This window comes from Erigeron canadensis, chromosome 2 (assembly GCF_010389155.1).
Source record: "Erigeron canadensis isolate Cc75 chromosome 2, C_canadensis_v1, whole genome shotgun sequence".
In the NCBI taxonomy this organism is placed as follows: domain Eukaryota; kingdom Viridiplantae; phylum Streptophyta; class Magnoliopsida; order Asterales; family Asteraceae; genus Erigeron; species Erigeron canadensis.
The window spans coordinates 32,022,500-32,034,206 of NC_057762.1; the positions used below are offsets into that span (position 1 = coordinate 32,022,500).

Below are 11,707 nucleotides of genomic sequence, written 5' to 3' on the forward strand. Positions count from 1 at the left end.
TTTTTAAAAAATTGATTTAGGGTTTTGAAATTGGGATTCTTGATCTATGGCAATTTTTTATCCATCTGGGTTTGAATAGTTACAGTGAAACCGAATTTACCCAGATGGGTTATGAATTTATTTTCAACTGTTTTTATTTAATTTGTGAAGAAGATGAAGAATCACAAAACACTCCCGCGTCTGAGTTAAAAGTTTGTGTTTGAAATTGTGAATTGAAGGAAAAGTCTGTGTGTGATTTTGTAGTTTTTACACTTTTACCCCTTGGGTTTTCTTTAAGGTGGCATTATCGGACGATCCTATAACCAAGAAGGCAAGAACTCGTTGTGTTTTAACAAAAGAACTAGTATTTTTACCCGGGCGTTGCCCCGGGAGAAAAACATAACTCTAGTGATAAAAGTTACAAAAACATTAAGCCGAAAAACAAAATTTGCGTGACAAAAATTAAGAAAATAAAAGTTGTAGTTCAAAGTAAAGAAAATGAAACTTTGGTAATAAAATTTAGAAATCAAAAGTTATATCGTAAAAGAAAATAAAAGAAAACTTTCAGAGGAAAGTTTAAAAACAAAGTTATATGAAAAAGAGTACAAAAGTTAATAAACTTTATACCTAAAAACAAAGTTTGTATGTTGAAAGTTTAAAAAGCAAGAGCTATGTGACGAAAGGTAAAAGGGGAAATGTAAAAAAAAAAAAAAAAAAAATTGGTGGAAAGTTTAAAAAGTAAAAGTTATGTAGTAAAAAAAAGGAAAATAAGGGTCGTTAAGTCCGTCACCTAACAGTCGTTAGGTCTGTTACCTAACCGTTGTTAAGTCCGTTAATTATGTTGGATACTTTAAAGGCTTGTACCTTATGCTAAAGGGGGAGTACTTTTAGCTACAGTAAAAAAAAGAAAATAAGGGTCGTTAAGTCCGTCACCTAACAGTCGTTAAGTCTGTTATCTAACCGTCATTAAGTTCGTTAATTATGTTGAATGCTTTAAAGGTTTGTACCTTATGCTAAAGGGGGAGTACTTTTAGCTACAGTAACTCCCCCTCACATTCCAACTTTAGTTTTTAGTATATATACTAGATAAGATACCAGTAATTCAACCCGCGCGTTGCCACAGAAAACGCTAATTATCATAGGTAAATTATTCATAACTTTTGACGTTTTTTATGTTGTTGCATATTTTAATACACATTAATAATGTATCAAAATCTTAATTGAGAAAAGTCAAGCAGGTATTTAAAATAATACAAAACTTTCGTTATAAATTTAGGATTTTATTTTACATGTGTTATCAGTACTATTTCAAAAAGAAATTCTTTAATCCAAGTTGAAAATTAATAAAAAAGAAACATGCGAATTGCCGAAACTACTTTTAAATGGCTTAATATACTCAATCAAGAGTTTGTTGTCATCATCACCATCCGTTGCTGTTACATACATCATCGATTCAGCGTTACGCGTATATCTATTTTAATCTTTCTTTAAGTACGTAATATACATTATTTATTTATAAATTTATTAAGATCTTTATAAAGTAAAAGTATATAAATTATGTATTGTTAGAACTTTTGTTTATGTTAAAATACTCAAGCATTTGTAAGATAAAAATTCTTAATCAGTTGAGTTAACTTTTACATTATATAATATAAACTGCAATTCCACATAAAACATGTAAGACACCTTTTATAAACTGATTACACATGTCCATCATCTTTTCTCATTTTTTATCATTATGTCATAGTAAAATCTGTTGTGTAGTACCAATGAGTCAAAAACCATGAAATGAAAAACAACTTTCTTTGCTTCTCTCTCAGTCTGTCATCTGGAATCAATCGGCTAAGGAAAAACGCATTTGTCTTCTTGTCTTATCTAATTTGATTTCCATGCCTCCATTTCCCACCGTCTTTCTCCTTTGGTTTGTTGTTGCAGAAACAAAATTTTCATCTATTACAAAACTTTGTACCGGCCGGCGAAAATGTCAGGCCAATACTCCGTCGCAGCTGCACATACCAAATTAGAACCTTATTCATCTTTCTTCTTTTTTATTTTTTAGATTTAGAGGTGATGCCCATGATGATGAAGATAACTTTTTAAAAATCTTTTTTGTTATTAACACCATGTTATTCATAATATTTTTCTTTCTTTTTACATCCATTGAAGTTATTCAGAGTTTTTTGATGTTGATTTTGTTAATGATAAAAACATAACGGCGACCGACGACGACAATTATACTGGAGATGGCGGAGCTGGTGGCTTTTTTTTTTAAGTTAAGAAAATACCCTTGAGCGTAATGTCATGCTATAAGGGGGTTGTATCTGATGCCTAAGGCCTTGTACTTTTAGCTTTGCTTTTGGGGGCTTTTTCTTTTACACTCGGATAAGAATATGTGTGGTGGGTGTACCAAGAGAAATAGAAAAAGGGGAAAAAAGGTGTTGCGATAAAGCACGCAAGTTATATGGTTGTAACGTATGCAAATATGCTTGTATATTGTACTTTGTGCATATCAACTTGTAAAAACTAAGTTAGTTTTTAGTATATAGGTAAATGTTCGTACGGTCTGGGTGTCCTGCATTGAATGGGATGAGAAAGAGAGGTCCGGATATGGCCGGATTAGCAGCAGGAAGGGTGGCCCCACCCTAAAACAAAGTTGTACGTACAAAAATAAAGAGAATGGTTATGGCCATGATCAAGGGCGGAACATTTAAGGGGCAAGAAGGGGTTTATAGCCCCCCAAAAATTTGGGTATTATTTAGCGATTACTTTTTTAATATACATTTACCCCCTCAAAAAAATGGGAAAATTTTTTTACCCCCCTCACAAAGGGGTTCATCTTCCGCCGCTGCCATGATAGGGCTTCTTCCCATCGATCTTGGCTGGGAAAAGGGGAAGGCTCTTGCGGAACCCCTGCATGCACTAGTAGAGGCTAGGAGCTAATAGTCGTGACTTAAAGTCCTCAAGTTTGCATATGTATCGATTGTAATGAATTCAGCAATGGATTAAGTGGATAATTCACGTTGGATTCTGACTAGTTCTATAAAATTTCTACTATGAAACTAAATATACAACATAATCATTGATTGATCAGTTCATATATTAGTTTTGGCCAAGAACCTAGCAATAGTTTTAATAACCCGTTATTATGACTATTACGGAATAATAGTTCATAGCTAATATTTATTATTTTAATTAACAAATTAATAGTCAAATTACTTAAAATTAGATTTTTAATAGTTAGAATTCTCCACAAATTTTAAGTTTAAAATACATATAAACTAGATTATATTATATAATGACTGAAATCACTGAATTCTAGTACGCCAATAGTATATATATTTGGTAGATATGAATGAAGTTTATTAGTGAAAAAGACATATACAAAAAGAGAAAAAGACAAAAATAATTCATACTTTAGAATAATAAGATTACCAACTTTGATAGTACGGCGAGGGCATGAGTTTACCACTTTCCCTTTTAAATTATTTGATGTCTCTGCATTCGACTAAGTACTAAAGAATAAATAGTACAATTACTAAATAATCTTGATAAATATAAAATATAAATAAAGTAACAACAAACTCAAGTAACCAATAAGCTAACCTTAAAAAAAAAAACAAACAAAAAAATAAATAAATAAGCTAAGGTTATTTCTAATAGGGTGTTTTTGGCATGTTGTTTAATCTTTTTGTTTTTTGTTATTTATATGTTTTTGGCATATTGTATTTATTTGTATATTAAATGAAGATATGTAAATGTTTAAAGGTAAATTAAAAGGATGTGACATTAAAATAAAAGCACTTTTAATGGCAATTTTGTGAAGGTTTTTGTAAGATTTATTATTACAAAAAGTTATCATAAAGACTTTTTATAATTGGGTATAAAAATTTGTTTGATAAAATTAGAAATTTCAAAGTATTAAACTCTATCTCATACATATCTTCTACTTGTAATAAAAGAATTTTAAGTTAATTTTAAGCTTTTATTATTGAAATGAAAGTTTTTTTTTAATAAAAGCTTCTTAGAAAAAAACAAACAATACGTAGCCTAACACAAACACACCCTCATTCTTTTTTAATTTTCATAAGCATGTAAAGTAACTCTTAATGCCATCTTTTATAAAACTTTTTAAAAAAAAACATCCGATACATAGCTTAAGACAAACACACCCTCATTCTTTTTTAATTTTCACATGAATGTAAAGTAATTCCTAATGTCGTCTTTTACGGGTTTTGGATCTTAATACCGTCTTTAACCGTGTATAGAGACGTTGAGAGGCCCTGCCAAGTCAAAATAAAATAGACTGTCTTACCTCTATTAAAGGTAGAGAGACTCTTACCTCTACTAAAGGTAGAGAGACTGTTTTCAGGTTTTACAAAGAAATAAAAAAAACCTCAAACTTTAACTCATGACCTCCATAAGCACGGACTCCAACGATGGTTTTAATTTTTTTAATTTTTAAATTTTTATTTTTCACAGGGATGAGGATACACTAATACAGATAAGCCTGATAAGTGGTTGAGAAAGAAACCCAGGAAAAACACCCGCACGGTCGCACCACCACTGCAACGGCAGCTCACCGTCGTTTTTCAACCGGAACCACCCCCCACTGTGTGTAACCACCGTGTCTTTCACTATTTATATCTACTTTCACTACTTACTTACTAATAATAGATTCCTTTCAGTAATTTCCTTCATTTCACCACTGTAAACTACATCATCACACTTCACTCTTATATATTTTTTTACTGCTAGGGCTAATTCGCAAGACCCAATTTACTTAAAAATATAATAAAGTTATCTTTAATGTATTAATACATATCTGTATAAAACATACTGTAATACCTATTGTGTTATTATTATCATTTGCAGTTAGAGTGAAAGCTGAGACATGTTTTTTTCAAAATGCAGCGTTTTCGCAAATGCAAAATCTTTTTTGAAAACGCAATCCTAAACGCGCATCCAAAAGTAATGCTATCTTGTATTGTTTCTTGTTGTTGTTTGTATTTGCATTACCGACTTGATTCGAACTTAGTTCATTAGAAAGTATGGATTATAGGCAAAATGAAGTTGAAAGTTCAGTTTTAACTCGAAGTTTTAAAGTTCGTTTGAAATGTTATAATTTGTCAGGATTAGTTTATCGATTGCATAGTTAGGTTCGTAAAGTGATACTGTTATGTTCTTCCTTAGTTTAGGTGAGATTTCTTAACTCTAAGTGCCCATCAGTATATTGTATATGGTATTGCTTTATGCATCTTGCTTGTGAAATTAATATCATGAGGAGGCCTAAGTTTTTCCGTTTCAATTGTTTGTTTTCTGTATGTTATTATATGAACTTGTTCTATGCTTTCATGTATCTTCATTACTATAGATGCTAATAATCTTGGCTTCTGTCATTTTCTTGATTATGTTTTTTACTTGATCAGTTTTAGTTGCTGAGAATATCGAATGAGGGAGATAGGCTGTAGATAAACCAACTAACTGATTCTGCGCAATCTCTGCCTCCTGAGATTATGGATAACTTTTCATTTGGTTCTGCATCCACACATTACTGCTCTACTTTTTCTGGAAAGCCGTACTCGGTTTCCGCCACTACGTTACCATTATACCCAATTACCGCTTGCTCACATGACTCTGAAACCCCTACCACCACCACTTCGTCATACCTCCGCCGTCCCACTAATAACAAACCCTTAAAACCCATCACCAACTCCCCCATAAATCCGCAACCTTCTAAACCCAAAAGCCATAACAACAATCCCCTTCAAAAACTCCTCAATCCCACCTCTAAAAAGAATCCGATTGATAACAACTCAGGAACCCTAACAGAGAAGCTCTGGTTAACCAGAAAACTCGCTCCGCCACCGCCGCCACCTTCTCCAGCACCGCCACAACCAGCACCACATTTTTATGAAACTGAGAATGTTAGTGTGGATAGCTCACGTGTCTCGGGATCCAAACGAATTGAGTACAGAGAGAAAGGGAAAATATTTGTGGGGAACCTTCCTCTATGGATAAAGAAACATGAGCTTACCGAATTTTTTAGACAGTTTGGTCCCATAAAGAATGTGATACTGATAAAGGGTTACAATGATACAGAAAAAAACATGGGATTTGGTTTTGTAATATATGGGGGTACAACAGCTGAAAAGTCGGCAATGAAGGCGGTGGAGTTTGATGGTATGGAGTTTCATGGGAGGGTGTTAACTGTGAAACTTGATGATGGGAGGAGAATGAAGGAGAAGTCTGCGGATAGGGCTAGGTGGATTGAAGGGGATGACAGTGTAGATTACAAGTCAAAATGGCAAGAAGAGAGGGAGGGTTCACGAACAGAGCTTAAGAAGGTGTTGGAAACTCAACCAGAGAACTGGCAGGCTGTTATCACAGCTTTTCAAAGGATTAAGAAGGTAATCACACATACACACACATATGTCAAAATTGTCAGCTTGATTAAGTGGACCAATAACCTATTCTAGTACTCTTTAAATTAAGTGCTTTTTCTAAAAGTCGAAACTTGTAGCCTTCCAGGAAAGAGTTTGGGTTGATGGTCAACTATTATGCAAGACGAGGAGATATGCATCGTGCAAGAGAAACTTTCGAGAGCATGCGAGCCAGAGGAATTGAGCCAAACACACATGTCTTTACCAAGTAAGGGACCTCTGACGAAATAACCTTTTTATTTTTTCAGGAAGTTTCATACGCTTTTTCCCTCCTATTGACTAAAAGTTTCTCAAAATTTGATCTTGGATGAAAAAAAAAGTTGCACGTCTTAACACACGAAGCTGATCAAAGGAAAAACCAATACTATAACTTGTATAAGTTTTGGATTCTCAGTTTTTGTTTTATCTTTTTGTTATTAATGGGTCCAATTTCCAGTATTAAAGTAACTCATTTTATGCAGCCTAATTCACGCTTATGCAGTAGGTAGAGATATGGAAGAGGCACTTTCTTGTGTAAGGAAAATGAAAGATGAGGGGATTGAAATGACTTTGGTGACCTACAGTATTCTTGTGGGAGGATTCGCTAAAGTTGGCGATGTGAAGTAAGTAAAGCGCTTAAGCGCATAATACCATGTAATTAAATACAGCTTGTTTGTTAAAATTGTTGCAATAACAGCTTACGACAACCTCACTCTAATTTGTCACTACCTGCAGTCTTTCTTGCAATTATGCATTGGTCATTTTTATCAGTTATGCTTAACTTAATTATTTGCGATGTTTACTTTGGAAGTGCTGCAGATAAGTGGTTCAAGGAGGCCAAAGATACACAGACAACTCTGAATGCCATTATATACGGAAGCATAATTTATGCTCATTGGTGAGTCTTTCATTTTTAGCATATTTTAAGGGTGAAAATAAACTTTCTAATATGCTTGGAAGTCAATGATTCCTAGAAATTATGTGACCTACATTGTCATGCCTTTTTAAGCTTATTTGATAGGAAGCTGATATCCCCAAGAAGTTGGATTGGTGCTTGTAAGGCGGTCACCTTTTGTTAAATGTTGTACCTTTTAGTAATTTTTAACTATAACGTGATACTGCATAGTGCATATGATCTTTGTGAATTTACCTTATATATCACTCTGGAAATTACAGCCAAACCTTCAACATGGATCGTGCGGAAGCCTTGGTCAGGGAGATGGAGGAAGAGGGCATTGATGCTACAATGGATATTTACCACACTATGATGGATGGTTATACAATGGTTAAAAATGAAAATAAATGTCTTGTGGTATTTAAGAGGCTTAAGGTAGAAATTTTCTTCTTCTTTATTATGATTAATATATAGGATAATTTAAAGGGGTTTAGTACTTCAGTTGTAATTTGGTTATATAAACATGACATAATGTTTCAAATATTCAATTATAGATTGATCCCCCTGAGATTTATTTTTCATCCATATGGATAAAAACTTGTCCATTATGGAAAGAGTTACTTAGGGGGCATATCTATAGAGATATAACATACAGATGTCCGCCATGGGTGAAGACTGTGGTAAGCTTATAACCTTAGTAAAAGCCTATATGATAAACACTGATAAGTTACCGAAATGCTCTATTTCGAATGTCCAACATGCTAAATTATCCAAGATTAATTATAACTCCAAAGATTCATTATAATTATAAAAGTTTAAATATAGGGGCTCTAGATTTGAACCTTCAATTTAAAGTTACTGAATACATCTGGACCTGTGTTGGTGTACTCAAGTAGAGGTGACAAGATGGGTAGCTAGGCAACAGCTAATTCCTTTGTGTGGGTCGACATGGAGTATATGCAGTAAAAATACATTCTGGGCGACTGTTGACCCTTTTAACCACTTCGATCCATTTATAATTAAATATTCAGATGGATTAATATGCCAGCTTTAACCTTAAGGAATTGGGTTTCATATAGTTTTGTGTTCTTGGATATTACGGCTTTTGTGTGATTAAAGATCGCTTCACTGCTCTAATGCTTTGATGTAAATGTTTCTCTATTTTCTTCGGTAACACTGACCTTCAATCTAATTGTAGGAATGTGGCTTTACACCAACAATAGTTACATATGGATGCCTTATTAATCTTTACACCAAGGTAAACTGTTAATCTTTTTATGGTACTATGTTTACCTTTTTTGGAATTGTCTGATGTAGCTGAAGTAGTGGTTGCAAAAACTTTTTTTGGTGTGTTCAGTGGTTGTTTTAGTGTTTGATCCCTTTTTTATCTATATTTTATCTGACTTATTATAGCTACGACATACTCGAGATAGACCCATGCCCATTCATAAGTTGGTTGAAATTACCACCTCTATGTTAAACTATCCTAATATGGCTTATAATTAACTTCCAGATGGGAAAAGTTTCCAAAGCATTGGAGATCAGTGAAACAATGAAATCTGAAGGCGTAAAGCATAACATGAAGACATATTCAATGTTAATCAACGGATTTATAAAGTTAAAAGATTGGGCTAACGCATTTGCTATATTTGAAGATGTGGTCAAAGATGGTTTAAAGCCTGATGTTATACTGTATAATAACATCATAGGGGCATTTTGTGGCATGGGAAACATGGATCGTGCACTTCGTACTGTTGAGGAAATGCAAAAATTGAGACATAAACCCACTTCACGATCATTTATGCCCATCATTCATGGTTATGCGAGAGCCGGGGAAGCTAAAAGAGCTCTTGAGGTGTTTAATATGATGAGAATGAGCGGATGCATCCCAACTGTGCACACGTATAATGCTCTAATTCTTGGTCTAGTTGAGAAGCGTCAGGTATGATATGTGTAAGAAGTTGGATGTGGCAGGTGTGTGTTAAAGTGATTATGCGATAGTATTAAATAATGAGAATCAGACTTGGTGATAGTGTTTGCATGTACTTCTACTATGACAATTTAATGTTTTACTGGTTGTCAGTTATGAATATTAAAATTAAGAAATAAAATGACCTTAAAGGATATTTTTGTGAGAAAAAGACAAGTAAAAGCCTCTCTAATTTGGTCACGGAAGAGGTGAGTAGCTCTAGTTTACCTTATCTAATCACTTGTCATTGTAGCTAGTATGATAATCATTATCCAAAACTTATAACTTGAAATATATGAAAGCAAAATATGTATGCCCAAAAATTTGAATCTGGTTATTGGAACTTTAACTTGCACTAATCAGTTTGAACATGGAGATCTAGATGTGGATTCTTTTACTTCTAAATTGATAAATTCTCTGTCTTTTACAGATGGAAAGGGCAGTAAAAGTGGTAGATGAAATGTTACTGGCGGGGGTTATCCCAAATGAGCATACGTACACCACAATAATGCATGGTTATGCATCAGTTGGTGATACTGGAAAAGCATTCGAGTATTTTGCTAAAGTTAAGAATGAGGGATTGGATCTTGATGTTTTCACATATGAGGCCCTACTTAAAGCATGTTGTAAAGCTGGGAGGATGCAAAGTGCTTTAGCAGTGACCAAAGAAATGCATGCGCAGCAAATTCCAAGAAATACATTCTTTTACAACATACTCATAGACGGGTAAGAATTGCTTCTTTTTCTATTGAATGTATGTACAGAGTATATCATATTCAGTGAGGAAGATGGAAAAGTAGCAATGGTTAATTTAAAATTTGATGTTATTGATTGACGATAAGAATAAATATTTCAATCATTTAGATGAATAACGTATTAATATTTGTGTCAAGAAACTGAAGTGCTTAATGAGAATTTTGTAATAAGCAACAAATTACAAATATATGATCATATATCCTTATAATTAGCCAAATTTGTGCTGGTAGATAAAATACTGACTAGATCTAAACATATGAATACAGAAAGATTCAAGATATGTACCCATCACTTAATTTTTATTTTATTTTGTTTTCTTTCAAGTAATATTCTTTTTTCTTGCAGATGGGCTCGAAGGGGCGATGTTTGGGAAGCAGCTGACTTGATGCAACAAATGAAGCAAGAAGGGGTCCAACCTGACATCCGGACTTACACATCTTTAGTTAACGCTTGTTGTAAAGCTGGTGATATGCTTGTATGTCTTCTTCTTCCTTGTTACCCTTGTTTTTAAAAAGATAGGTGAGTGGAAAAAGGTATATGAACCTCATGGGATCCGGTTGTTAAATACCACTAAGATGGTGTTTGGATGTGCGTTTTGAAAATTATTTTATGATATTAAGTACTTGGAACCACATAATAGTGGATTTAAGAGATAGTGTTTGGAGTGCTTTTGTTGTTTGCGGTTTGTGGTTATCAGATAATTTGATGCCCAAGAGTTTGATATTCTATAAGAGTTGATGAATAAATTGACCACCTTAAACCTTTTCGTGAACATACGAGAGACATCTGTAAGATATGAGAGGGGTAAATTGACAATGTCTTGCCATTCTGTAATGGTTTACATGAACTGATTACGCTACCTGAAGCTGAATCTGCTTACCAAAACTATATAATCCGATTATTTTATGTGCAGCGAGCAGCAAAAACGGTTAAAGAGATGGAGGCTGCAGGATTAAAGCCAAATCTCAAAACACACACGACATTGATACATGGCTGGGCTCGTGCTTCACTTCCTGAGAAAGCTTTAAGATGCTTCGAAGACATGAAGCGGGCAGGATTAAAACCAGACCGAGCTGTGTACCACTGCTTGATGACATCATTGCTGTCACGAGCTTCTATAGCTGAAGACTACATTTACTCAGGCATCGAGCAAATATGTGCGGAAATGGTGGACTCAGGTTTGACCGTTGACATGGGGACTGCTGTCCACTGGGCCCGGTGCTTACGTAAGATTGAAAGGGGCGGTGGAGATATTACTGAAGCACTTCAGAAAACATTTCCACCTGATTGGAATTCACAGAACACGCTTGATGAAATTTCGGGGGTGGAGTGGAATGACGACGACAATGATGATGATAATGGTGATGGGTTGAGTTATGATCGTGATTCTGATAGTGATTTTGATGAGGTTTGATAGATGACTTCGATAGTAGATGTACATTTTGTGAAAGCTTTTAAAGAATTTTGCTATATTAGCTGTACACCGCCGCTGCAACGAAAGCTGTACATGGTCTTGATTTGTTAACTTTGAGCCGACTGATGAGAGCCGATCCTGTTTAGTTATTCATAGTTATTCTTCTTTTTATTGATGTATATATCTGGTAAATGCTTCATCTGCTGGTTCTGTACAAGTTTTTTCCTTGTTGGAGGGAGCTCCAGGTTTTATAAAAAAATCTGATTTTGCTGAAA

General features: G+C 34.2%; 1 protein-coding gene across 1 annotated transcript; it reads left to right on the forward strand.

Annotated features, from left to right (window-relative positions):
- Positions 1 to 4,450: 4,450 nt before the first annotated feature.
- LOC122587061 (pentatricopeptide repeat-containing protein At5g04810, chloroplastic) lies at positions 4,451 to 11,707 on the forward strand. The gene is made up of 11 exons (XM_043759132.1): positions 4,451 to 4,590; positions 5,406 to 6,386; positions 6,500 to 6,627; positions 6,881 to 7,021; positions 7,210 to 7,296; positions 7,575 to 7,728; positions 8,492 to 8,551; positions 8,807 to 9,235; positions 9,693 to 9,988; positions 10,364 to 10,493; positions 10,932 to 11,707. Exons 2-11 carry the CDS (start codon positions 5,493 to 5,495, stop codon positions 11,430 to 11,432), a joined length of 2,820 nt encoding a protein of 939 aa, XP_043615067.1. The 5' UTR covers positions 4,451 to 4,590; positions 5,406 to 5,492; the 3' UTR covers positions 11,433 to 11,707.

Excerpts from the sequence above, each read along its gene's own strand:
- LOC122587061 (XM_043759132.1), top strand. The coding sequence starts at position 5,493 with ATGGATAACTTTTCATTTGGTTCTGCATCCACACATTACTGCTCTACT. Across the intron at positions 7,729-8,491 it reads TGGTATTTAAGAGGCTTAAG|GAATGTGGCTTTACACCAAC; the intron begins GTAGAAATTTTC and ends ATCTAATTGTAG. Across the intron at positions 9,989-10,363 it reads TACAACATACTCATAGACGG|ATGGGCTCGAAGGGGCGATG; the intron begins GTAAGAATTGCT and ends TTTTTCTTGCAG.